This window comes from Alnus glutinosa, chromosome 2, assembly GCF_958979055.1.
Source record: "Alnus glutinosa chromosome 2, dhAlnGlut1.1, whole genome shotgun sequence".
NCBI lineage: Eukaryota > Viridiplantae > Streptophyta > Magnoliopsida > Fagales > Betulaceae > Alnus > Alnus glutinosa.
Window position 1 is genome coordinate 3,326,348 of NC_084887.1, and position 27,998 is coordinate 3,354,345.

General features: G+C 33.8%; 4 protein-coding genes and 1 long non-coding RNA gene across 5 annotated transcripts; 3 read left to right on the forward strand and 2 right to left on the reverse strand.

Moving 5' to 3' along the window:
- Nucleotides 1–227: 227 nt before the first annotated feature.
- LOC133859454 (receptor-like serine/threonine-protein kinase SD1-6) lies at nt 228–785 on the reverse strand. The gene is made up of 2 exons (XM_062294860.1): nt 645–785; nt 228–536 (listed from the first exon to the last, which is right to left on the reverse strand). Exons 1-2 carry the CDS (start codon nt 783–785, stop codon nt 228–230), a joined length of 450 nt encoding a protein of 149 aa, XP_062150844.1.
- Nucleotides 786–1,507: 722 nt separating this feature from the next.
- Nucleotides 1,508–4,942, reverse strand: LOC133859456 (G-type lectin S-receptor-like serine/threonine-protein kinase At2g19130). The gene is made up of 3 exons (XM_062294863.1): nt 3,625–4,942; nt 3,413–3,514; nt 1,508–1,752 (listed from the first exon to the last, which is right to left on the reverse strand). Exons 1-3 carry the CDS (start codon nt 4,940–4,942, stop codon nt 1,508–1,510), a joined length of 1,665 nt encoding a protein of 554 aa, XP_062150847.1.
- Nucleotides 4,943–12,458: 7,516 nt separating this feature from the next.
- LOC133861787 (uncharacterized) lies at nt 12,459–14,149 on the forward strand. Its single transcript, XR_009899077.1, has 2 exons — nt 12,459–12,592; nt 13,874–14,149. It is a non-coding gene; the product is annotated as an uncharacterized LOC133861787 (long non-coding RNA).
- An 869-nt stretch (nt 14,150–15,018) lies between these two features.
- LOC133859828 (uncharacterized) lies at nt 15,019–15,623 on the forward strand. Its single transcript, XM_062295375.1, has 2 exons — nt 15,019–15,133; nt 15,283–15,623. The coding sequence occupies exons 1-2, from the start codon at nt 15,028–15,030 to the stop codon at nt 15,552–15,554; spliced, it is 378 nt and encodes a 125-aa protein (XP_062151359.1). The 5' UTR covers nt 15,019–15,027; the 3' UTR covers nt 15,555–15,623.
- A 5,284-nt stretch (nt 15,624–20,907) lies between these two features.
- LOC133861723 (putative germin-like protein 9-2) lies at nt 20,908–21,731 on the forward strand. The gene has a single exon (XM_062297520.1). The coding sequence runs from the start codon at nt 20,938–20,940 to the stop codon at nt 21,346–21,348; it is 411 nt and encodes a 136-aa protein (XP_062153504.1). The 5' UTR covers nt 20,908–20,937; the 3' UTR covers nt 21,349–21,731.
- Nucleotides 21,732–27,998: the final 6,267 nt, after the last annotated feature.

Consider the following 27,998-nt stretch of genomic DNA (forward strand, 5'->3'; position numbering starts at 1 on the left):
ACATGATATTGCTGTGAATATAATTTTTGTAGAAATTCACATCATTGCAGTCATGTTTATCGCATAATTTATAAGAGATATGGTTCAAAATATTCAAGAAGATTGGTTCTAAGATATGAGTGAACCAAGACAACATCTAGTGACATTTAGCATATCAACGTACTTGCATACAAATTAAACAAAAAGATTGGTTGTACAACATTTCTTTTCTTTGATATAGGAGACAATCATCGAGCTTCCATTGTTGAAATAGTTACGCTATTATTTGAGCAATTTCTTGATGTGTCAATTGTTGGATTTGTGTCCATCATGTTCCGGCCTGTGGTAAACGCTGGTTGCTTGGGTTTAGATAGAGGTGCATGTTCATTGCTAATCATTGAGACTACATCAGGCATGGTAGGTCGATCAGTCGGGCTTTCTTGGACACAAAGAAGGCCGATGTTAATGAGTCTCAACGGAAGAGAACTAGAAGAAGGATACCCAATTGTTGGATTTATCAACTCCAAACTCCGATCATCTATCCACAACTCCCAAGCCTAGTATCATTTCAAATAAATGTAAGCTTTAATGAAAATTAAGCGCATTTCAATTTATAAGACTAAGTTAAAACATAAAGAAATTGAGAGGATATAAAAGATACTCACATATCTAAGAAGATTGAGTGAACTACTGTTATAGAAGCCAGTATTCTTCTTGCCACTTATAATCTCTAGGAGCAACACTCCAAAGCTAAACACATCAGACTTTATCGAGTATAAACCATCTATAGCATATTCCGGAGACATGTATCCACTGGAGTACAAAATTTAGTACACTATTTTTTTAGTAGCTTGCAAAAAGAATTTAATTGGCAATTGCAAATATCATATATAAACAAGTTGCACACTTACTAAGTTCCAACAATTCGGTTTGTGTTTGCTTTCGTTTCTTTACCTCCAACTATTCGAGCCATGCCAAAATCTGATATTTTTGGATTCATTTCACTATCCAAGAGAATGTTACTCGGTTTTAGATCTCTATGTATGATTCGTAACCTTGAATATTGATGAAGATAAAGAAGCCCTTGAGCGATCCCTTCAATAATGTGTACACGTGTCTCCCAAGCTAACATCTTGTTCTTGATTGGGTCTGTTTAAATAGTACAACAAGGAAATTAGTCCATAAGAACCTAGAAACATATGAGATTAAAATAAATACACATATGTACATAAACATGCACTCACCAAAAAGGTAGACGTCCAAACTTTGATTAGACATGTACTCATATATTAATATTTTTTCATCTCGCTCGATACAACAACCTAAGATTCTGACAAGATTTCGATGCTGAAGTTTTGCAATTAGTATTATCTCATTTCTGAACTCCTCAATTCCTTGTCCAGATTTTTTTGAAAGCATCTTCACTGCAACTTCTCGCGCTCTGAGTAATTTCCCCTATGAAGGAGAACCATAAGCTCTTTAAACTTCCATAAAGATTTACCACTAATGTCGGTTTTCTTGATAGTATTTAAAGCACATTCATCAAAAAAATGTTACGTACCTTGTAAACAGGTCCATAACCTCCTTCTCCAAGCTTATTTACAGCTGAAAAATTATTAGTTGCAGTTGATATGCTCTCATAACTGAATAGTGGTAACTCAAAATCCTTCTCTTTTTTCTTCATATTATTGTTGGTATTCGTTTCTTCATTGATTACACTGAGCTCCGTATCGAAATCAAATAATAGTAGATTGTTGCTTGAAGCCTTCTCTCCTGTTTGATAAGAATTAGTCACTATACATGGAAATCCAATGAGGTGACATCATTAGGTTCACCAAACAGGGCCAGCTCTACCCTATAACAAATTATGCGGTTGCCTAAGGCCCCCAATTAATTAATATTGATAAATATTTTTTTATAAAAAAAATATTTAAAGGCTTAATTATAATCAATATTATTTAATTAAGGCCCCTAATTTCAGTAATAAGTAATTAAAAAGGCATTAATATCATTAAATTTTCTTAAAAACTTAATTCTCCAACATTCCATTCTTGAAATAAGTCTTAAACAATTGATAGTATTAAATGAGATAAACAAATAATATTAAAGACATTTTTAAATAAAACCAATTCTCCAACTTAAAACATTCTATTCAATTTCTTGGAAATTCTCTCCAAATTGTGGAGAGAATGAAAATAATAATAATATTTAATTACGTTGTGGGTAAAGACTTTTTAGGACTTGTAATGAGCAATGAGTAGCTTATGGTTCTCCTTCTACAATTTCATTAGGGAAAAATCATATTTAGCCCTTAGGTTTTTATCTTGTTTGAATTTAGTCCTTAAGTTTCTAATTTTAAGAATATGGTCCTTAGGTTTTGCACAAATTTTAAATAGGTCCCTCTGTCATTTTTTTTTTCCTCAAAATTAATAGTTTGACATATTTTATGTGTGTCTCAATTAACACATTAGCGTTCATATCAGCATCTAATACAAATGACATGTTATTAAGCGACAAGTCTTTCAAAAAAAATAAAAAATAAATAAAAAACAAAGACCGAAACAAAAAATTATCTTCTTCGTCATCCTAATCTTCTAGATTCGTAATATGAACATTTACATTGTATTGAGTGCTGACATGAACCCTAACGTGTCAAATGAAACACATGTGACAAATGAAAAATTGTTAACTTTGACGGTAAAATAATAAAGGGATCAATTTGAAACTTGGGTAAAACCTAAGGACCTTATTTTTTAAATTGAAAACCTAAGGACTAAATCCAAATCTGATATAAAACTTAGGGACTAAATATGATTTTTCCCATTTCATTACTTATTTTCCAACATGTCACTATTCAAGCCTTTCAAGGCATTAAAATCATTCCCTAGGACCGTCGCTGATAAGTGATCTAAAGAAAAAAATGGAAAAAAATAAAATAAATAAAATAAAAGAAGAAGAAGAAGAAGCCTCACTTAAATAAATAAAAATAAAAATAAAAAATTATTTAATTAATTTTTCTTTTTCTTTTTTTTTTAAAAAAAATACATCACTTAAATTTGTCGTCTTAAGCTTCAAAATGTATCGAGCTATCCTATCACCAAAGTTCAACCATTGAGAAATGCCAGTTTCCAAAGATAACTAAGTTTATTTAGTCATTTTTGCAAATAAGTAGTAATAATATAGCAATTCATTCCGATTCCAGTGAAATGACCAAATAACTGCAAATTAATTAAACTCCTTCACAGAGACATGATGAAATTTGTAGGACCCCCACAAACAGGAGCCTGAAACACTATCTTCACCAACTAAGGATGCTAACAGCTGCTAGCTTTCATTGTCAGGCCATTAGAAAAGTGTGTTAAGTTAAAGTAGACTTCCTTGTAATTTTTTGAAAGTGATTTCTATATGAGGTTGGAACGTCGTTTACACTTACCTACGCGTTTGAGCTTTCCTTTCGTTGAAAAACAAATGAAGAGGCATAAGATAAGCCCTATTGAAGGGACCAACACAGCTACCCATACTTTCCATTTTTTGCCTGATCATGATGACAAGAATCACTATTAGCTCAACCATAACAGAGAATGAAGTATTAGCTTAAAATGAAAGATGACACAATTAAATTTTATTGTGTAGATTTCATTTCACCTTTGGTACTTTGATTCTCATCAGCAGCAAGTTTGAGATAGATATATTGTCCAGTCTCGCCAGCATCTGAGAGTTGCTGTAAGTTAAAAATAGCTCCTTCCCATATCATACAGTACCCACTCCTATTATAAGCATAAGCTGTGCAAGAGCAATTATTCATGCAAGCCGCTTCACAATTAATCCTAGCACTCTCTGCCCAATATGCTTTTGAATTGACAGGCAATCTCACGTTTGGCATTTTCATGAACCAATCTTTTGTCCCATTACCATACGTATTATTCTCACATTGCAAAGGAGATTTCCTCACACAGCCACCCGACCAATCATTTAGTCTGGTGTAGTCAATCGAAAATGGTTCAAAGCCTTTTAGACATTCACAGATCGGGCTCGAGGAATTCCCACTATACACGCCAAATCCACCACACAAAGCGTAGACATCAGATGGGTCCCTCGGTTTATACCAAAATGAATTCCATACCAAAGGGCCAGACAGCCACGTCCATAGCTGCAGTTTTCCTGTAGACAACATCACTAATTTAGAGCGGTAAGATGGATTACGAAGATAATGAATAATATACATTCCCTTTTCATTTGACACAATACTGAAGTTGTAGATAGAACTCAAGCTCATCTCAGGAATTAAGTTGAAAGAATTTCCATTCCAAGCTCCAGAACACCAATAGATTTGGGATGTGTTCCACTGTAAGCAAACTTGATTGATTCCATTTGGGTCTAACCCCACCGAGAAGACACCAGGTGATGGATCTTCTGAATTTTTCCATGAAACGAGTTGATGTTGTTTTCGAGTAGCCTTATCGATCCAACACTTTGCACCTGGGAGCCATGTATCGGTCGGATGGTCGAAACTCTCCCACAATATAGAAGACGCATTCGATTTATCTCTTAAAACAAAATTTCCATCTTCCCCAAGTACTGCTTCAGTTGAGCGGGGAGAGGTCAAATTTGTCAACGAAAATGGGATGCTGGAGGAACCTCCAAACAGGAGTAGATTGCCATCTTCTGAGAGGTCAAGTCTTGACGAAGACAGGTCAGACAGAGGGTTTTCTCTATTTGCTACCCAAACAATATTGTCCTTCTGGTCAAACATTTTATACCATATGCCCAGGTAGATTTTTAATGAACTTCCTGGTTTGAAGAAACCGAGCTCAAAAGTGCCACCTTGAGATACTATGGTCTCGCTCTTTGAAAGAGAAAGAGAGTGACCTGGTGAAAGGGTATCACCAGATATGGAAAAGCATGCTCTGCCATAAGAGAGGATTAGAAGCAGAACAAATAAGAGCCATGGCTTACTCGTCATGCTACCCAGCTCTCTCTAACTTGCAGCACCGCTGTTAGTAATTAGTGGAGAATGGTAGAAAAAGAATGATGATAGATATGAATGGGTTAACAAGAAAACTTGGAGTAGTCTTCTTGTGACGAAGTTCACTTCCAGGCCATTCCTAGCTTTATAGCTTTTGGAAAACGCTGAACCCTCTTGTGCTGTCACGTTCCTATGTAACTATACATGTTGATCGAACTCGCTTTAAGTTAAATAAACCGAAAGTTCGGTACATTTAAATGAAATTCTTTCTAAAAATGAACTTTTGAAAAATAAAAATAAGAATTAAGGGTTGATTTTCATAACACGTTATCCCAGTTGTATGACAATTGCATGAAAGTCTATTGAATAGCATTATTCCTAATTTCTCACAACATAATTTTTTTAAAAAGATTCTAAATTTAATAAGGCCAAAACATTAATTTATAGACACATTTTCTAACTTTTTTGGCCTACCTTGCTATTACTATTCTTCAGAGCATGCATCCTTTTCTCTTAGATAGTTCAGCTCTTTCATTTGATTTTAGTTTTTTCTTTTCGCTCCCCACTATGTTTCTTATGTTTGCACGGAAAAGATTTTTGGTGTTTGTACTTTTTCGCTTAACTTGTGCAAAGACTTCTATCAACTTGAAGGGAAGAAAAAGTCATATCAAGAGCATTATATATATATATATATATAGATAGATTTTATAAAAAAAAGGTCTAATATTATTTTATTAATTCGAACTAAAAAACCACACTAATAAACTCCGTCGTGCTTGTGCAACTAATCTAACGCTTAAAGTGACATCCATGTGACAATCTTACTGTCCAAATCTTCTTCCGAAGCTTAGCATTCATATTCAGCTCAACAAATTAATTAATGTTTAGCTAAAGATCATGTTTCTATACTTTAGTTCCCAATATTTTTAAAGCACCTATATTTGGATCATAATTTTAGCTATTTGCTTTAAATATTAATTCTTTATTTTTTGTTCTTCAACAACACCTAAATTTGGATCAAAGCAATTCTCTTTAAATATTCTTTCTTTAGTTTTTTTGTTCTCCAATAATTATTGTAGCAGTTAGCTATTTCCTTACACAAAGTGGCTAGCCGTATGATGTTCTTTCTTTTTTTTCTTTTTTCTTTTTTTTTTTATTAATTTTTGTTACAAAGTTAGCCAAAATAATTTTTGAAAAATCTTGCACACTTTCAAGTTCATACTTCTTGATGTGACACTAAAAGTTAAAATCCGAAGTAATCAATAACAATTTATACTGCCACTTTTTTTTTTTTTTTTTTTAAAAAAAAAAAACTGCATTCAAAAGTGCAAGAGTAAGAATTAACTATTTCTTTATTTTCCGATTTCCAAGAAGGAACAAAAGAAACTTCCTACTCATTCTTCTAAAATTTCTAGTCTCTATTTCACATAGTTCTTTTTTTTTTTCTTTTTTTTTTTTTTCGAACAAAGTAGCATGTGCTACCTAATATATTGCTGAAAAAGCCCAAAGGCTTACATCATGAGAAGGAGGTACAAGACCCCTACAACTCTAAACCAGAAGGATCTGACTTAAAAAACAGCTGCTTTAGCAGAAACTCAAACCTTACAAGAATTACATTGGGGCCTCTCTTTACATTAACGAACACTCTCAAAATAAAAGAGGGTCTATCTAGCATTTAGCCACTAAAAATTCCAATAAAATTTAAGCAATACAAAGACAGTCTGTACTAGAGAAACAAAAGAATGCATAACACAACAGCAGAAAACACCCACACAGCTGGGTGGCGCGTGTCTAGCAGAAGTCGAGTGATGTGCGTAGATCTGGCTTCGAAAACCGAGAGAAAACAAACTTAAAACCGGTCAAAGCACTCTGTCAACGACACCGGAAGCCGGCCACTCCCCAAACCGGACTTCTTCTCACTGCCAAAACACCAGAAGAAAGAAACAACAAAACCAAAAACAAACACAAGCCACCATAGCCCAAAAGAGTTAGGGAAAAACCAGCCACCACCGGTTCAAATCGGGGGGAATAAAATCTCTACAGTTCAAAAGGCTGAGAGAGAAGCAAAAAGCACAGCCGGGAGGAGGGAGGAATGTCCTCCCTCCTCGGGCCAGACAGAAATTTCACTGAAGACTCTCTCACTATCTTTTTTCTGGACTCTGTTAAGGCGTCTTCGTTAACCGAATTATTTCACATAGTTCTTTATGTCTGATATAATCACTCTGTCGATTGACAGCATGTTTTGAATCCATTTTGGAGTCAATTAGTCAACGATTATACTCCATAGGATCCGCTCTTTCTCGTAGCGGAGGAAAAGGGTGGGGTGACTTTATTCAACACGATATCCATGTTATTTCCAATGGAATCTGCAGACTTCATTAATTAGTTTTGGCCTCTCTACAAATAATCAAACAACTTTTTGAATTAATTGCTTTAATCATTAGGTTCGTTTGACAAAATTTGCTTAAGCGTGTTTTTTTTTTTTTTTTTTTAAAAAAAAATTTTATTTTGATCTGTGATATGATATAAAAATAGAAATAATTTTAAATATTTTATATTTTATTAATACTTCTTCTGCTTTTTTTCTTTTTTCTTTTTTTTTTGTTAAAAAAAAAAAAACCATCCTAAAAATCGTTGTCAAAATAGCATTTTCACCATGCCTAATCAAGTGCTGGTTGTGAAACTTTAACCAAAATTTAAGGGTTAATCTTTTTTTATTATTTATTTATTCCAATAAAGGAGAATGAGAAAGAATTGCGAGGGTCATTGACTCACTGCCAGTCTGCCACTCCTACTAATAGACTTAACTCTTAAGAAAAAAAGAAAAGATGAGAAAAGTTTCACGTACAAAGTGAAAAGCGGTCTCTCTAATGATAGGATGCGTAGAAATCGACGCTTCTAAAAGACTTGAAATCTGTCCAAACAAGAATGGGGAGCATCAGGTGTTGGATATCGGATATCACCGGTTCCAAGACCTACTAAAAAAGAAAAAACAGGAAATTCTGATTGCAATGACAATCGGGCATGAGAGAATCACCTGCTAGAATTAAAAAAGGGGCAATCAAAAGAAACAGAAATTTTTTTACAAACTGGTTTGTAGGAAATTTTATACAACCCATATATAACACTGACATGTATTCATTGGCATGTGAAAAGCACATGTTGTTTTAATAGAATGTGTTTCTCACATGCTATTTTAATAGCATTAATAGAAAGAATAATGTTTCTTACACAACTCTCTCACAACTTTTGCACAACTCTAACTACTTTTTGTTATGATCAACCATTGGATTTGTTTTCCAACATGTGGATCCTAAATATTCAAAAGCTGATTTTAAAAGAAAGTTGTTAGAGTTGTGTAAAAGTTGTACAAAAATTGTGTAAGAAACATTACTCTAATAAAAAAACATGTGTTTCTCACATGTTTAAATAATACATGTCATTCTTGTATGTGAGTTGTATGAAATTTCTTACAGTTTGTAAGAAATTTATGTTCTTTACATTTGGTGTGAAATCCATACATATAGGATGGTTTCTACATGCATGAGTGTCACACTAAATGTGTGTGAACAAAATGTGTTACAAAAAAGTGTGTACAAATAACACATTTCATTGAGTAATGATAAGACATTGCACTTCCGCATTTTTTGATGCGATTTTTAAAATTATCATCAAATTTAAAATAATTTACTATTAAATTTTAATCTAATAATAATTTTAAAAATTACATAAAAGTGGGTGTTTAATAGTGAAAATGTGTCTAATATTTCTATTAAGAATAATGATTCAATGCCACCCAAATATACAATTTTTTACCACCTTGCTTATGTGGTAAGGTGGTCCCCCACTACTTTTTGATTTTTTTTTTTATTTTTTAAAAATAAATTAAGGTGGAGGTTGAGAGATGGAGCGAGATTATCGGGAAATGGGTAGAGGATTTTCAAGGAAAGGTTGTCATATATTGAGTACTTGGTCGGCCGAAGTCAATTAAAGCGAGGGGGCGTGAATCAAGGAGATGGTACGAGGATGGAGGGGAAGATGCAGGATTTGAAGTGGAGGGGACGGTTTTGCGGCTGAATCACGTCAACCGGAGAAAGGCCGAGAAGGAGATAAAAGGGGAAGGTTCTAGAATAAGTGAGAAACGGGTAGAGATGTCAATGGTCCTAGATGAGGTGAAAATCTTGAAGATGGGCTAGCTGTTTGGTACGTTGCTGTTTCCAAAACAGCAAAATATGTGTTTGTCAAGTTTTTTAGCAAGGTTGACCGACGGAATTGGAAGTTTTGATAATTAAATAGTACTTCAATGTCATCAGGTGGTGAGGCTGGTAGTTTATGAAAAAAAAAAAAAAAGTAATTAAATTTACCCTTTAATTTTTTTGTTTGAACTTTTTTAAATTTTTAAATTGAAATTAAGGATAAATTTGAAATTTTATAAAAGTTCAAGGGGTATAAATGTCATTTCACTCTTTTTGCTGTCTAATTTAGCGTCAAACCCCAACAGAAAGGGGACAATGCAAAAAATTAGAAGTTTGATTGTTTAAATTCCGAGTTTTTGAACTTTGAGGGTTAGTTAAAAACGAGTGGAAGTTCGGGGGGTTTTGTGAAATTTTTCTTAATTTTTTTTTTTTTTTCAGTAAAACAAAAATACTCCTATAAATGAAAAACTAAAAACAATTTTTTTTTCCTTTAAAAAATACAATGCATTTTTTTTTCTACCCTTGGTTTTTTCAATTTATAGTTTTATTTGTTTTTTAGAATTTTTTACTTTTATTTTATTAAGGGTATTTTCATTATCGACGAGACTGTGATAATTTTTGGTAATTTAAAGGGGACATTATTCTAATTAAAAGTTTGAAGGAAACATTGTCAATTGGATGGTAATTGAAGAAGGTATGTAGGTTTTTTTTCTTCTTCTTAATATTATTAAAAAAAGCTTTTACTTCTCAAATATTAAAGGGACATTTGTCAATTTTAAAGGCTGGTATGTGAAAATTTTCTTTTTGAGTAATGTTATACATATTTTTACTTTTCCACACCCATTTCGGCATTTCCACATCCCTTAAGTTGCTTTTAAAACAATGACCATTAAATTTGATATGGATCTTTATTGTATTTAAATCTAATGATAGTTTTAAAAACTATATAAGGGAGTGTGAAAATGGGTGTGGGGAGGTGATTTTTAAACCACTACCTTTAGACATGAGATGAATCTTTTTAGGTCTTAGTTTGGTTGCATCTAGAGAACTGTAACCACAACACGTGCATATATATGATAAACAAATTCAAATTGGCATGCATTATTTTAAGCATGCTAGTTCAATCTTATTGAGGACATTGAACCTTTTTGGTTAATGACCCTAAGACGTAGATTGCGGACAAGGATCTTGTCAATTTCAAATGAAATAGATATCATACATTTCATGGTTAGACGACATCACTAATTTAGACCGGTGAGATGGATTATAAAGAGAATGAATAAAATATATTCCCTTTTCATTTGAAACAAAACTAATGTTGTAGACAAAATTCAATCTCATATCAGGAATTAAGCTGAATTAATTTCCATTCCAAACTCCAAAATTCCAATAGATTTGGGATATGTTCCACTCTAAGCAAATTTAATTTGATTGCTTCCATTTGGGTCTAACCCCCCCCCCCCCCCCCCCCCCCCAAAGAACACACTAGGTGCTGGATCTTTTGAATTTTTCCATGAAACGAGTAGCTGTTGTTTTCGAGTAACCTTATCAATCAATAACTTTGCACTTGGGAGCCATGTATCGGTCGGATGGTCGAAACACTCTCACAATATAGAAGACGCATTCGACCTATCTTTTAAAACAAAATTCCCATCTTCCCCAAGTATTGCTTCAGTTGACGGGGGAAATGTCAAATTTGTCAACCAAAATGGGATGTATCAGTAAGATGGTCGAAACTCTCCTAAAATATTGAAGATGCATTTGACCAATCTCAAAAAAAAATTCCCATCTTCACCAAAATATTGCTTCATGGTTTAAGGTATACGGTTTAGGGTTTAGGGTTTAGGGTACACAGTTTAGGGTTTAGGTTTTGGGGTTTAGGGTTTAAGGTTTGGATTTAGGGTTAGGGATTAGGGTTTTAGGATTTTTAGGGCTTAGTGTTTAGGGTTTAGGGTTTTAGTGTTTAGGGTTTAGGGTTTAGGTTTTTGGGTCAGAGTCAGGGTCAGGATTTAGGGTTTTAGGGTTTAGGGCTAGGGTTAGGGTTAGGGTTAGGGTTTAGGGCTTTAGGGTTAATGTTTTAGGGTTTAGGGTTTAGGGCTTAGGGCTTAGGGTTTTAGAGTTTTAGGGTTTAGGGTTTAGGGTTTCGGGTTAGGGTTTAGTGTTATGGTTCAGGGTTTGGGATTTAGCGTTTAGGGTTTAGAGTTTAGGGTTAGGGTTTAGGGTTTGGATTTGGGGTTTAGGGTTTAGGGCTTGGATTTAAGGTTTAGGGTTCAGGATTTTGGGTTTAGGGTTTACGATTATGGGGTTTAGGTTTAGAGTTTTAGAGTTTAAGGTTTGGGGTATGGGGTTTAGGGTTTAGAGTTTTAGGGTTTAAGGTTTGGGGTTTGGGTTTAGGGTTTAGAGTTTTTGTGGTGAGGATTTAGGGGTTTGAGGGTTTTGCATTGGACCAATCTTTCAAAACGATATTCCCATCTTCACCAATTGTTGCTTCAGCTAAATTTGATCGGAGAAATGTCAAATTTTTTAGCCAAAATGGGATGTTGGAGGAACCTTAAAATAGGAGTAGGTTGCCATCTTCTGAGAGGTCAAGTCTTGAGAAAGATAGGTTAGAAAAATGGTTTATCTATTTGCTACCCAAACAATGCTCTTCGGAACAAAGCTTTTATGCCATATGCTGAGGTAGGCCTTTAATGAAGCCCCTCGTTGGAAGAAATGGAGCTCATATAGTGTTGCTCCATGAAAGAGACTGACCTGTTGAAAGGGTATCGGCAGCTATGGTGAAGCATTCTCTGTAATAAGACAGGAGTAGAAGCATAAGAAATAAGAGCCATGGCTTACTCGTTATGCTACCCATCCCACTCTAGCTAACTTGCACCACCACAATTAGTATGTATAGAAAAATGTGTTTTTTAGCCACCTGCAATTAGCCACGTAGATGTGCCACATCCATGTGGCTAACGGTTCGCCATGTGCAATTAACCACGTGGGTTCCGTATAGCTAATAAGGATGTTGCTAAATGTCAATTAGCCACGTGGCTTTTCATATGCGTGGTTATTTAGCCACGCAACATTTAGCCATGTGCTATACCCACGTGGCTAAATGCATTTTTATTTTATTTTTTATTTTAAAAAAAAAACCAATAAAGGTTGAAAATAAGTATTTTTAGACACCTACCTCACACCCACGTCACCAAAAACCAGATTTTTTTTTCTTGTCTTTCCAATATCGATCGTATACGATATACGTATATCATTATATCTCACTGGATCTCTGGCGTGTGAGCACGCGGGTAGTTAGGATGTCATAGAGTATGTGATTCAATAGCATAGTCTAATGCTACCAATGTTTGCAGGATCATGTTCGGATTGGAGACTTTAATTGGTTCTCCAATATAGAGTCCAAGTGACTAGAGTCCAAGGAGTGTTCGAGTTGGAGTCTAATGCAGCCAAGGTGGGTATTCCACTCACTGAGAAAATATATATTTTTATATGTATTGGATTGATAAAAATATATATATTGTTTATGAAACTGAACCAACCATATGATGAAATGTATATGCTTTGAGATGATTTATTAGTTTCGATTATGTTTAAACTATATCAATGATGTTTAAGAGATAGTGCAAGAGTGAAAAGTATTGACTAGATTTAAAGTGTTAAGTTCTGCGGTTGAGATTTAAATTATGCAAATTGTTTGAGAACATGTCATGTTGAAACTGCGTAGATTTGATAAAGAAACTAAGTTTTGAATGATTTCAAAGTGTTGGGTAAAATGCTTGATTTGTTTAGTTTTAAAAGGACGTGATTTAACAACTGCATGATTTCAGCGTGACACAGTAGTGCAATATATACTGGTCAAGCACGGAACATTGAGCATGTAGTATAGAGCATACATACCAGCAGTATCAGTATATCAGCAGCATAACAGTATCAGCAGCATATCAGTATCAGCAGCATTATTAGCCCTAGTTCATGCATAGCATTATAGCATTGTTTTGTGAGAGAGGTTTTTATGTTATGAGTAGTTTTACTAGACGTATTGGTATGCATAAGAGTCTTCATGAAAAAGATCTTATGTATATTTCTATCGGATAATCATGTGTTAAGGTCATACATTGAACTTGAAAGTACATGGATACATGACTACCCAGGTGCGAGTAATGGCATGTCTATGAGTAGGAAGGTTGACTGTTCTTGTTTATCAGGAAAGACGTGTTAGCATGATTGAGTTTAACTCTAATGCTCTCATGATCTACTAACGTCAAGGCACGAAGCTGGAATACGATTGGAGATGGTGTTGCGAGTGTTTTGTTGAAGGATGTTATCCTAGTACGGAAAAGTAAGATGCCATGTTCTTTGCTTAAGACCTATGTGTATACGTGATATCTGTGATGGAGTGATCGTGTGCACATATGTCCAAGCGACCGGTGAAAAGTATTATTATAGAGGGGTCTATATGTAGAAACTTCCAAGGAGGGATGTCTGGAACTTCTACATGTTTTCACAGCTATATAGTATGTTTTAAATGATTTCTGAATAGTCGGTGTTTGCTACATTAGCTATTGGTAAATTGTGGCTAATATAGTGCTCGCACGACTAAAAATAAATAGAGGTTGGTTCTTTGTGAAAACTCAGGTAGTCTTATACCACTGAGGTCTTAGTATGAGGTATACTAAGGCGGTGAACTCATTCTTTCATCTATGCGGATGTGGATACCACCACAACCGTGTAGATGATGTTTCTTTGGCTGCAGGTACTTCGGTATAGTCGATGGGTCGGTAGCAGTGTGCTTGAGATATTATGACTGAAGCTCGCCGCGACAGTTGTAATTGTCGGACCACGGGTTGTCCACTATTTTATAGGTTTGGTATGGCTTGTGACGTTTGTGTCACTTATTCTTTGTTAAGCCATTATTGTTATAGTGTTAATAAGACTCAAACGGATAGATGTTAAATGGCTCTTTGTTGTAATTAATTTGTGATAGATGTATAAGTTGTAATTTCCGCTATTCAGATTTATGTTTTCCGATGCATAGATGGATGTATGTCATACTCTGATTATCAGGTACATGTTATGGGGCATGTGCCATATGTTGGCTGAGCGACACGTAGTCGTGCCACTGCGATGACTCGTTTTACGCTTTGTATATAAAAAAAAAAAAAAAAAAAAAAAAAACGGGTCGTCACAGTGTTTATTTCATTATAGTTCATTTTTAAGATTTTTGTTTGTGCTACTATGGTATTATAGATTAGGGCTCTGGATTTCGTTTTATTTGGATTTTGTTTGATTGGTGAGAAAACTCAGGAAAAGGAGCAGAGGTAAATGGGGAATATTCGGGTAACCATCAACAACCATAGTATTCACACCCTAGACACAAACTAATTTTGGTGTATTAGCCTCATTCAATCTGAATGTGTTTTGTTACTCCTTGACTGCGGGTAGTGACTCCTAATGTGTTAAGTTGAATATTTTGGTTTATTTCGAGAAAGCATTTACAAATTTGAGGTTGTTGCATATTGATGGGTGGATTTATGGGTTTTTCTCTGTTGAATTATGGGTTACTACAAGCTTGACTTGTAAAAATTTTGGTCAATTGGAAAAGAAAATATAATTACCCTGGTTTTAGTTTCATTTTCAGAAAAAGAGCCATAATTTCCACTCCGAACTCTCAATCTGTGTAGTTTTAGATGGCATCCTGTTATAAGCATATTATATATAAGTTGACTTGCATTTTATGTGCAGACGATATTCCCTGGGTTATTATGCTGTGGTCATGCTTACTTTCAGTTAGATGCACGAATTTCAGTTGCTTGACCAAGTTTACTTCTTATTGAGTCCAAGATATATCAAATTATGATGGTGCTTTCTTATAGTGTTGCAGGAAAAATGAAGCCCATCTTCTGTGGAAATTTTGAGTATGACGCACGACCATCTGATCTGGAACGGCTTTTCAGTAGATATGGGAAGGTTGAGAGAGTGGATATGAAGTCTGGTAAGATCTCTCGCCCATCTTGCATTGGTAATTTATTTATTTTATATATGGTGCGAAAAGAGATTCGCTCTCTTTCTCTCTCTCTCTCTGTTTCTTTCTTTTTTCTTTTGTTGAATTTCGACCAAGGAAGTATTTGGTTTGTTGTGTAGTTCGGCATTTTCTCAAGAATCAAACAAAAAATTTTCAAAGGAGAAATGCAGTATCAGTGAGTGAGGGTCATGAGGATTGTGAACATCTAGAAGTTGCTGTTAAGAAACTCTCCCTGGCGTCAACAACAGCTTCATTGGATCATGATCAGTTAGATCCATTTGCCACATTATCATCAGTTTGTGGACAGTCATCTCCTTCAACGCTAAAGAATGCATTCTCCAAATATTGGTTTGTCTCTTATCCCCATTCCAACTTGCTAATGTGTTCATGAGTAGATATTTTACATACATGGCACGCCTTGCTTGATTTCCTTTTTTATGCTCTTTTATATGTTTGTCATGAGTTATGTAGATAAATTTATCTGATATTTTTATTCAAAGAGACAGCTTCTTTATGTGTAACTGTTTTGTGTGGCCGTTTCTTCCAAAACAGAATATTATGACACTATTGTGATTTCATTCTCAAGGTATATTTTCATTTGTAATCCTTGGTAGAGTAGTTTGTACTGTCTCAGTTGGTTGAATTTACACAAATCTAATTTTTGTTTCTTAATATGGGTTCTCATTGCTTCATATGCTTTCAGAACTTTTGACAGCTTTAGCTGTCCAAGCAAGGGGGGGGGGGGGGGGGGGGGATGGAGGTTAATAAGCAAAACAGAATGATGGGGTTGCAGTTTTGATAAGGAATTGGGGCAGGTGGTAAAATATATCTATATAGAATGATGGGGTGAAACCCGATGGGTTTACAATTTCGAGTCTGCTGCCTCTTTCTGGCGATGATAGTGGGAGATGGGATTATGGGAGGGATTGAGGGGAGGGATTGTGGTTTCTTGCAGGAGATTCCACTGTTGAAGGATTTGAGGGGAGTCATTTGGTTTTTGTGGCTGCTGGACCAGACCCATTTGATGTAATCACAAATGCAATGAAGTAAGTTTTAAGTTTTATCCACCTTTATAAATCGGTAATACCAATATCCCTCAATTTCTGTTCATTGTTCTAAATTTCATGTCTTACGTTATCCTTGAAGAGACATGTACACATTTCATTTCCTTTATTTTGGAATTTAGAAGAAACATTATTTTTTAGTGTTTTCCTTGAAGAATCACTTATAGATTTAAGTACTGTCACATACCATGTCACTTAGATCACTCGCGTACATGTACTATACTAGATCTTATCCTCTTAGACTTTTTGAATCTGTCCAACAGTCCAGGTTTTACTGCAGAATTTTAACTTAGATGAGCTGCTCGTTCTTTACACATATCTGAACTTTAGAATACATCCATTTATGTACAGGAGTGTTGAGAAACAATTACAGACATTTTCTGTGAGAGAGAACGTATATTAGCAAATTTTTTGTAGTGATAGATACATATAATTATCTCATTAGCATGCTTTGATGTTCCTTAAGTGTAGGCTTACGTCGTAATCTCACCTTTAGATCTCATAAGGTACCTTATGATCTATAAACTTATTTTGTCCCATGAAATAACTAAATAACAGAGTAAATTTAATCAATTCCAGATCTCTCTTCTTTTGTCATTGATACATGTTTGCTATTATGTTTTTTTAATGTATAGTATATTATATCTCAAGTGAAATAGAAATTGTAGGACCTTAACATAGGAATAGCTTTATGGCTGGCAATATAGTCCACTTATTAATTAATTTATGCAATACGATTTTGCTTATGCATAGAATGTATTTCTTTTAAAATATTGTAATATGCATGTAAAGATTTAATTCATAAGCTAGGGTGGGTGAATTTGAATATATATATATATATATATATATATATATATATATATATATATTTTTTAATAGTAATAGCGGCCACACATAGTTAACACAAATGGGTATTATTAGCGGCCACACATGTGGCCGCTAATACTAGACTATTCTAGTATTAGCGGCCACAATAATACCCAACTGTTTTAACTATTAGCGGCCACATACGTGTCGACGCTAATAATCTAGTATTAGCAGCGACTTTAGATTCAATTGACAATTATTAGCGGCGGACAAAATTACTTTTAGCGGCGAACTTAGTGGCCGCTATAAAGCAATTATTAGCGACGAACACAAAAAAGTGGCCGCTAATAGTCTTTAGCGTCGGACTATTAGCGGCCAAAGTTGGCCGCTATTAATCAATAGCGGCCAAAATAACATCATTAGCGGCCAAATTTGTTGGCCGCTAATGAGCAAATTTTTTGTAGTGAGAAGAGCTATCCCCTTCTTCCACCTTTGTGAAGACATTCTCCACCTATCTCAAACTATCACAACAATCTCTTCTTGATCTCTTGTAGGATAGAAATTGGATTTAGGCGTCATCCAAGGGAATTTAAATTTCAACAAGAATGGTGATTGACCAAAGCCAAAGATTGATCAAGTAAAGATGTTTTGATTTTTGTTTTCTTTTCTTAATGGATGACTTGGCACTTGATGAAATGACATTAATATTTGGGGCAATGACGTTAGCATGTCAAATGAGACACATGTGACAGATATAATAAAATAAAGATGTGGGAACTACAAAGTTAATGAAAGCAAAATAAATATTCTATCTCTTAAGGAATACACTAATTCTGTCATTAGGATACAATAATGCCCGAATGTAGTGTTCAGATTGCAAATTCGATCTAAAAACTATCATAAACCATAAATTTTGTAACTGCAAAGAAGAAGAAGAGATCGAAGAAGAAAAATGTGTAAAATCAAATTTCCAAAAAGTTTTCTTTTATAGAATTATATAAGCAGTTTATTATTGTAATAACAGTTTCTGATGTAAATAATAAGCACGTGACTAGTTCGAGTGTGCGACGATGTATAAGTGTGTCTAAAGTGTTGATGCGACGCACGTACGGCTAGTGTTTCGCATTGGGTGACACCACTACCATATGTCTACTCGAAAGCCATTCTAGAATAAAAGTAAGATAATCCTTTATAAAGCACAAAAAAATCTCAAACCTTTTCAACGTGGGACAAAGTGTAAGACACAATTGGAGGGAAACTTTAATTTTCACGAAATAATTTTCATGAAGTAGTTTTCAACAGCAGATGACAAACCATTAATTTCTTACGATGAAATGACTGAGTGACCTATTTAAAATTGGACAAAATCTAAAAATCTTATTCTTGAAAAAATTGGAAACCTTGTAACTAAATCCAAATAAGATGAAATCTAGGGATTAAACATGATTTTCCAAGAGAAGAAAAAACACTTGTGAAAAATTTACCGAACATGCCCTTAAAGGGTGTGAATTAGGCGGAGATGTTTTCACATTCAAATGAAATTATCTTTCAAAAAAAGTTATAAATTAATTAGGGACCAAAATTAGCTACAAACTGGTTTGTACCAAATTGCTACAAACCAATATAATAAAGTGAGAAGCATATGACAAAAATTGGCTACAAACCGGTTTAATAATTTGACAAGTGTCTTAAAACATGTGCTGATCAAGAGTTTTCCATGTTCTATTTCCAATTAATTGTCTTTCACGTGATGATCAAGAGTTTAGTTGTGAAAGTTTTTTTTTTTTTTTTTTTTTTTTTTTTTTTTTGAAGTTATTTCTTCACAGCAGGTTTGTGATGGTTTTTAACAAGTTTACTTGATGGTTCTTTTATGCTACGTAGTACGTAATAATTAAAATTAGAGAGGAAAGTATTAAAGTAAAATATGATATATGTTACATAATATATTAATACCGTATATTACGGTACTCTCCATACATTGGAGGATTTGATTTAATCCCCATTAATTGTAATTGATTATAATCAAATCAGATTTAAATACATTCAATTCTGATTTGATTATATTCTCTCTACATACCATTTTGTATTCTCTCTATATCCCTATAAATATGGATCATTTATATTGTAGATAATCAACCAATAATAACAACAATGTAGCTCTTTGAGATTTACTCTGTGGACGTAAGTTATAGACCGAACCACGTAAAATCTCTTATCTCTTTTATTTTATTATTTCTCATTTTATTTTTTTTAGGTTTTAGATTTCTTTCATGGTATCAAAGATATAGGCTAACATCAGTGTTCGATCTAATAGTCCTGTGATTTATTTCTCTTGTTTTTCATTTTCTTGTATTTTATTTTTCTTGATAGTCAATGCTTTGCAAATCTCATCCCCATAGATATTGCAGTGTATCTGACAAAAAAAAAAAAAAAAAAAAGAAAGAAAGAAAAAAAAAAAAGGAGGAAATTTCGTTATGGGGAGATTTTATACTGTTCTTGAGAAAAAAAAAAATTCTTTCCGTGTGTTTTCACGGTGGGTGTTTGTAGATTGGCTCTTTGTTGATCCTAGTTGGTGTCACCGGCAAGTTCTCATCTGCTCCGGCAGTTTCAGATCGTTTGAGGCGGCGTCTGGTTGTCTCTGTCGAGTTACTAGCGGTTTTGTTGTGTTCACCGGCGACGTTTGGCCATTAATGGTGGTTTTCATGGTTGTCAGGGACTTTTGTGGTATTTTCCGCCAACTTTTGAGTTGTCCGGCGACATTCCAGGAGATCTGTGGTGTTCTCCGGCGAGATTTAGTCGTGCCGGCAAGTTTCCGATAGGTTCTGGCAGTTCTCAGGGGAGTTGTTGGAGAAGAAGGTCTCCGTTTGGTTGCAGGTATTTTGTTTGGTTTTTCAACCCGTTCAGTTCAGTGTTTTCTTGGTTTAAAAAAAAAAAAAAAAGAAAAAAAAAGAAAAAAAAAAGGAACTGAGAAAGGCTTGGTTATTTATGTGCATAACTTGAATGAGTGTAGCGTCGTGCAGCAATGAAAAAAAAAAAAAAAAAAAAAAATCAAGAGGCCAAGGTGCCTATAATATTTTCAGTCCATAGTTGGTTCTTTTTTTTTTGCCCATAGATGGCCCTACTTTTTCGTTTTTTTTTTTTTTTTTTTTTTTTTTACATTTGATGTATTTTCTAAAATTCATGCTCGTTTCAGCTCATAATTGGCTCATTTTCTTTTGCCTATAGATAGTCCCACATTTCTTTTGGCATTTGAGATATTCTTTAAAACCCACATAAAATTTTGTCTCTCTTATTTTATTATTCCGTATTTTATTTCTTTTAGGTTTCAAATTTCTTTCAATATATATTAATTAAGATAATAATTGATACATAAATAGAAGGGGAAAACAAAACAATTAATATATATGATCAGTACTAATTCTCAAAACTTAAACGGGTATAAACGGTTAATTTAATCATTAATATTCAAACATCAAAACCTTTACAACTCACCACAAATGTAACACCACCGATTTCAACATTTTCTATCTAATTACCAACTTGTTGCCTTGATGGTTCGCTCCAGCTGAAGGTCACATGAAGTACAACTTGAATTATTTACTCACAAAGAATCACCGTTTATTGGGTGTTAAAATATTATTTATCTTAATACATGAAATATTTAATTGAAATGAGGTGAATTGATGGCTTCGATACCATGCATATTAAATCACCGTTTATCTTAAAAACTTAAACAAGTAAGAAAAGATAAATTTAATCATCTAATTAATATTTTATCATTTAGTAGCGTGCACAAGCCTCATTGTACGGTGCCTTCACTACTCCCTCTATATAAAAGCCTTTTGCAACTAATGAAGTATCAAGGAACATAACCTCTTTTTTTTTTATATCAATATTTCTACCATGGCCTTCATCACCTCCAAGCATGAGTTTTGCTTTGTACTTGCACTTGCCTTCACTACTTTCCATATGGTGACTGCTGGAGATGCAGATATCACCTCTGATTTTGCAGTCCCACCAAACGTGCCCTTAGTTGATGGAAACTTCTTCACATACACAGGCATGAGGGCTCTTGTTGGGGCAGCTCGGCCCACAACTTTTAAGATCTCAAAAGCAAGCATGGTTGAATTTTCGGCTCTTACTGGTCAGAGCGTTTCTTTTGCTGTTCTCCAAATCCCGGTTGGTTCTATGAATCCACTTCACACCCATCCTCGCTCAGCAGAGCTCTTGTTTCTCCTCGCCGGTACTCCGAAAGTTGGGTTTGTTGATACGACCAACAAACTCTTCACTCAGACACTCCAAGTGGGTGACTAGTTCGTATTTCCTAAGGGACTTGTTCACTATCAGTTCAATAGGGATGCAAACAATTCTGCCACAGCCATCTCTGCCTTCGGTAGTGCAAATGCTGGTATTGTCTCAGTTCCCACAACTGTATTCACTTCTGGCATTGATGCTGGGGTTTTGGCAAAATCCTTCAACACTGATGTTTCTACCATTCAGGCAATAAAGGCAGGGCTTGCACCTAAGGCCTAAGATAGAAGAACTTGGATTTAGTGTTTGACCGAATCTGTTATTCACTTCCTACACTCACCTTAATTTATAATCATCTTGCAATTATGTCTACTCTGAGTTGTATTTGTTTGTTTAGAAAAGAGAAAATGATCGAGTGAAATATAGTTACAGAAGTATTCAACTACTCTTTTTGTTAACAAGCAATGTTTTTGACTTGTTATAGATAAAGATTGAGATATATAGCTATTTCAAGCTTCATCTCTTCCAATGTTGTGATACAGATTGTTGGTTATCTACAAATATATATATATATATATATATATCCAATGTGGATTTGCAATGCTATGTCAACATAATTAAATAGTGATGAAATAATAGTGTGGTATATAGTATTACTCCATAAAATTTAGTCTTAAAAAACTAGAGAGAAACATGAAGATAGTTGTTTATCTCATTCTTAATCTCTAATACTCCCTACGAGTTTAGCTCATTCCTTCTCTCTAAAACACCTCGCAAGTACTAAAAACATTCCATTGAGGAGGTTTAATTATTGATCTAAAAGCTGTAAGACTGTTTTTTAGGTCGCCCACGTGACATGGTACTGGCTTTGAGACCAATTTTTTATGTGGTCGAATTTTAAGCATATAATGAGTTTAATTGTGATAGGTTCTAAGAAATAATTGCTTGGCCTTCACAAAAATGCATATGTTGATTATAAACTTCCAGCATACTTTGTTGATCTCAATTGAGTCTATAAATAGACTTACAAGGTGGAATAAGATAACATTAAACCTACAAGTAAATCCTATCTAGATAATATAAGTAAACATACGTATTCAAAAGATAATTATCTTTAATTGGATTATTTTTCCTAATCTTAATCTTATCACCGAGCTAGAGTGACTATTAGAGCATTTTTAGTAGCCTCACCAAATTAGTTTTTTAGCTATTTTGGTGAGCCAATTTGATGAAAACTCTTAAAAACCACTCCCAGCAGCCTCACCATTTTAACCAAAAAAATTTGATGACTGAAATTACTAGTCAAATTAGACTAGGCATTTTCACTTAACAACCCACTCACCAAATTTTGTTTCACATTTCTCTCTCACATGATTAGCACACTTTTTTCCTTTTTTCTCTCATTTTCTTCTCTCATCTCTCATCTTTCACACGATAATGTCCTTATTTCATGGATATAAATGATTTTTTATAAAAATATTATATAGAGAAAAAATAAAGAAATATGAAAAAATTATTATTTAAATGGAATAGTGAATATTGACTAGTTAAAATGGTGAGGCTGCTGGGGGAATTTTAATAAAGTGGCTCATCAGAATAGAAAAAAGTAATTTTTAGTTATTTTGGTGAGTAAAATTTGGTGAGGCTACTAAGAATGCTCTTAGATCTTCTAATAATATGTTGCCCTTTAGGGGACTAACAGATAATGCAAAACCACCGGTTTACTTGCGATTGTTAGGGTATTGATCACAAATATTCAATTCTTAACTACGAAGAAAAGATTGCAGCTTTGTTAATTTGTACATTAAAAGTATCCTCTTCCTGGTTATTTGTTAATTTGTACACAAACACATAGAACACCTGCAGAAGTGATAGCATGTAGCGGCCGTACATTCGCCCTCTCCATATCTCTTTAATGAAAAAGACAAATGGCTTCGTCTCCATACCCTTGCACACCAAGCTGGTGATCATAGAATTCATCTACCCCATCATGAGGCTCATGATGATCTCAGTGTATAAATGTTTGAAGACAGTAGGCTAGGGGCAGGGGAACAAAAAAAATTTGTTGGTAAGGGCAAGCAAGCAAATTTTTTTTTTTTCATTTTTGAAATTTAGTGGGGGGGCTTATACCGACCATCCCTGTTTTGAAGCAAGGACTGAGGATTGTTGTGGTTGCAGATGATGTGAGGAGCAAAAATGGCAAGGGGCCTTCCTAGCCTGTTGAAAAGACTAGAAATGTCTTGTACCTTCCAATTATGCATATTAGTTTAAACTTTTCTGATCCTATACTAAAAAGATGAAACGGAATATTATTAAGTCTAATTGAAACAAAAACTTAATTTATTTGAAGGATGTTTTTCCTTTTCCCACCTACTAAAAATGTGGAAAATTCGAAGAACAAAATACCAAAAATATCTTTTTAGTACGAGGAAAGGAAAGGACACTTCACTGCCCTAAATATGCAGAGAGTTCCAAAGCTGTTACGTACGCAAATGGTCAAAAATTATGAACTTTCAACCAAAAAAACAAAAAATAAAAAATAAAAAAATAGAAATTTGGTTTTTTAGTAACGGGTTAGTGACGTGTCAGAAGGTTGGGCATGTTACTAATTAGTTCGTCACTATTAGAGATTTAGTGACATGTGAAAAAATAACACGTCACCAAATTCAGATTTTATGTTAAATAAAAATAAAAATAATAATAATACTAAAAAAAGAAAAAAAAGAAAAGCAGTGTACAAAGAGGAAGACGATCAAAATTCGTCAGTTGAATAGTGCCATCCAGAACAAGCACTTTCCATATGTTAAGGAAATAACAAAATTAAAATTCTTGTTTCTTTCCGTTTCCAACACTTATTAAGCAACCGAGGAAATCTACTTTTGCGCATAATAGAATGAAAATAACAGTATGTGCCTGTTTGGCAAGGAGAAAATTTTTTTCCTCGATCCCTCTCTTCCCTTTTTTAAAAAACAATCAACTTTAAAATATTCTAATTTTATATTACATTAATAATTTTTTATTACTCTTTAAATAAAAAAAAAATCACTACAATATAAAACTTTTTCACGTTTTCATACAAATTTTTTTTACTTTATATCACATTTATCGCTTCTTACCATTTATGTATATCTAAAAAATAGATAACTTAGAGCATTAGCAGCAGTTACCCAAAAATTTTCCCTAAATTTAAGGAATAAAATTACTTTTTGTTTCTCTATAAAAAAAAAAAAAAAAAAAAAAAAAAAAAAAAAATTCACAATAGATTCTCTTATCTTTTCCTATATCAATTAAATACTTTTTTTTACTCTTATTTTATTCTTTTTTCTCCTTCCTACTTTTTGTCATTTTATTTTACCAACCAACTCTTTTTTTCTTTTTTCTCTTTCTTACTTTTTGTTAATTTTTTATTATTATAGAGTATATTGGGTAGTTACAGTGCTACCCGATACATAAGGAAGCATTGTAGCTACCCAAGGAAAACATGTATATTTAAGGCATCTGCTGTGGGAGCTATTTTGTATTTTTTTCTAAATTTTTTCCTATATTTAAGGAAGGGAACCATTATAGGACATCTGCTACTAGTACTCTTATAGCATTCTCAGCAGCTTCCCAATCATTTTCCCTAAATATAGGGAATGAAACTACTTTTTACTTCTGTTATAACAATTTTCTGTCTGGTGACGTGTAGATCTTTGATTCGCCGTACGTGTTCTTCGTAATCCGTATGGAAGAACAAACAATGCGTCAGAGGGTCTCCCAACGTCCCCTTTCCGATGCCTAAGTCAGTGGGTCATTTTGGAGAGCATTGAGAGTCGAGAGTTTAATATATTTTCAATCTATATTCAAAGTGTCTTTTGTATCTAGAGTAGCAACCTATTTATAGGCACATATTATCAACCGCATTGTTCCACCTTTATTTCATGGCTGAGTAGCACCCTTAGTGGGATGTGATAGAGGTTGAGTGAAAGAGTGGGACAGTGGGACAATTACTCTTCATATGATATTTGAATCATGTATCTTATCCCATATGTTCCAAATATAGCTTTCAAGGTGTTATAGGATTCTGTTAAATCCTAATGACTAAGTCGGTCAAGTTGAGCTAGCAAGATTAATTGGGCCTTGGTTCGGATATAGGCCCATTTGCCTAGGGGATGATAATTTCCCTAACAACTTTTTTATCAAAAAAACACCTCACAGCAGCTTCATTTTTATTTTTTCCTATATTATTAAAATATTATTTATTTTAATTAAAAGTAAGAAAAAGAAGATAAAGTAGGAGATAAGATGATATATTTTTGGAAACACCTCAAAGCACTATTCACTTCCTAGGGAAACAAAAATTTTAGGGTAACTGCTATGGAGGAGTTTTTGTAACTTTTTTGAAATTTTTCCTAAAATTTAAAAAACATAATCCCTTTAAAGAAGCTGCTATGAATGGACAGAAATTTCCTACAACTTACAACTAAAATTGACATATGTCTCTTGGCATGTGAGAATCACATGTTATTTAATAACATGTGTTTCTTACAAGCTCTTTTAATAGTATTAATAAAAAAAAACATGTATTTCTCACATGCTTAAGAAACACGTATTATTTTTATATGTGGATTGTAGGAAATTTCTGTCCGCTGTGAATGCTTTTATGTGGACCTCCTCATTCATTGGCCTACTGCAAAAGACACGAACAAAGAAAAAGAAAAAAAAAAAAAGAAAAAAAAAAAAAGGAGGGACCGTTAGTAAAATCAATCTATGCTTGGGTCTCTATCAAAGTTCACCGGAAAAGAAAAAGAAACAAAATGTAAAGATCGAGCAAAGGAAAAAGGTGTAGAGAACTTGAAATTACCTCATGTTGAACTTAATGCGATGTCTAAAAGAACCTGCAAATAGAAAAAGAATTACAAAATTAAAAACAAGGCAAAGGGGTTAGCAGATCTGCTGCTACAACACCCGTAATGCAATGTTGTTGTTTCGGCAGTGGCGTGGCCGGGGTGGCATTCGGCGGTGGGAGGGTTTTGGTGTGGGCAGTGATCGACGTTTATTTTCTCAAGAGAAGTGATGGAGAATAGGTAAATGGGTTGGGCTGGGTTGCGAAACATGGCTAAATCTTAAACAAACCCACTCCCTTCATTAATGGGGAATGGGTTGGGTAGTTTTTAGATCAACTGGCCGGTGATGGGCAAAGGGCATTCATTTCCAATGTAAAAATATTGAGATATGACCTTTTATTATTCTGCTTTCTTGTCGTTTGGTTGCAATGTTTCCTCCTTTTGTGTTTACTTTCTAATTCGAATTTCTGGAAGTGATTTTTTGTCATGTGCATGTGTTTTTGTCCTGGCAACTTCTCTTTTAAGTCTTGTTTGGTTCGCGGAATGAGTATTTCATTAAGAAAATGAATAGTTATTATTAGGCATGAGGAAGAATAGAATGAAATAATTATTCAAATTCTTTAGTTTGGTGACAATACATATACCACAATTGAAATTGACCCAAAATTACTAAAAAACTTACATAATTTCTTATTTTTCAAAAAAACTCAAATCTTAACAAAAAAATAATAAATGTTAGACCTTGGATCTGTGATCGGCCGGCCACCCACATATTTGATCTAAATTCTCTTTTCTTTTTCTTTTTCTTTTTAATTTTTTAATTTTTTTTTTTTTAAGTTTAGTTTGGAAAAATTAAAGAAAAAAATGTTTTTTTTTTTTTTAAAAATGTTGTATATTCTCTTAGGAATAGTTATTCCTCTTTGTAAGGAAACAGTTATTCTCATAAAATAGCTATTTCAAGAAATAAGTCCTTACAAAATAAAAGAATAGTTATTCTATTCTAAAAATTTATTATGCGAATCAAATGTCTAAAACGAGGCCTTAGTTCTCTCATTCACATGGAAAGAAAAAAAGATATTTGGCATTAGAAAACTTGATTGGGAATTATAACCTATAGCAATTCTTTTAGATGGGGGTGATACCTAAGGGATTGCTCGTTTCTTTATATTTTCTTCGTTGAAGGCAATGGTCTTGTAAATTTTCTTCTCGACAAGTGTTGCCCTGTCTACTAGATCAAAATAGTTCTAGATCTCTTGGCTCACACCTTTACCCTTGAATTGAGGAGTGAAGCTAGATCTCTTGGCTCACACATTATTGTTTTAATGTGTTATGCTTATGATCAAGCAGTTCAAATATGAAAGTTTTTGTTTCCGGAGTCATATATAGGCCGGGGCTAATGCAATGATCTTTTATACTAGTGCAAAATGCAAAATAAGTTCATGTGGCTACACTGATCATTTGTAATAAACTTTTTATGGTGGTGTAAAAATGTTCTGAAAGCTTCCCGTGGTGTGCAAAAATAAAAAATAGGTTCCTGCATCCAATTTTCATCTTTTTTTTTTTATTCTTTTTTTTTTTTTATGAGAATAAACCGTCAAATTTCAGATCAGCACCAATCAAAATATTTGATAATAGGTTATCAGCGTTGACTTTTGGGATCGAAGCTAATGTGTTTTCATTTTTATTTAGGGTCATTAGCGTCGATGCTGATATGTTTTTATTTTATTTTATTTTTTTATTTAGGGTCATCAATGTTAGACTATTGAATGTCGACACTAATGTTAATTAATCAATTAATTATTATTTTTTTTTAATTTAGATCTTAAAAATCTTTGTCACCACTAATTGTTGAATGTTGTCGCTAATAGCTTCCCACTTCAACACACG

What these genes read in the sequence shown, in the direction of transcription:
- LOC133861723 (XM_062297520.1), top strand. Translation starts at nt 20,938, where the DNA reads ATGGCCTTCATCACCTCCAAGCATGAGTTTTGCTTTGTACTTGCACTT.
- LOC133859828 (XM_062295375.1), top strand. Translation starts at nt 15,028, where the DNA reads ATGAAGCCCATCTTCTGTGGAAATTTTGAGTATGACGCACGACCATCT. An exon ending in GAGAGTGGATATGAAGTCTG is followed by an intron (nt 15,134 to 15,282) that starts GTAAGATCTCTC and finishes TTTGTTGTGTAG; the next exon opens with TTCGGCATTTTCTCAAGAAT.
- LOC133859456 (XM_062294863.1), bottom strand. Translation starts at nt 4,942, where the DNA reads ATGACGAGTAAGCCATGGCTCTTATTTGTTCTGCTTCTAATCCTCTCT. An exon ending in TGAGAATCAAAGTACCAAAG is followed by an intron (nt 3,515 to 3,624) that starts GTGAAATGAAAT and finishes CATCATGATCAG; the next exon opens with GCAAAAAATGGAAAGTATGG. An exon ending in AGGAAAGCTCAAACGCGTAG is followed by an intron (nt 1,753 to 3,412) that starts GTAAGTGTAAAC and finishes CTTATCAAACAG; the next exon opens with GAGAGAAGGCTTCAAGCAAC.
- LOC133859454 (XM_062294860.1), bottom strand. Translation starts at nt 785, where the DNA reads ATGTCTCCGGAATATGCTATAGATGGTTTATACTCGATAAAGTCTGAT. An exon ending in CACTCAATCTTCTTAGATAT is followed by an intron (nt 537 to 644) that starts GTGAGTATCTTT and finishes AAATGATACTAG; the next exon opens with GCTTGGGAGTTGTGGATAGA.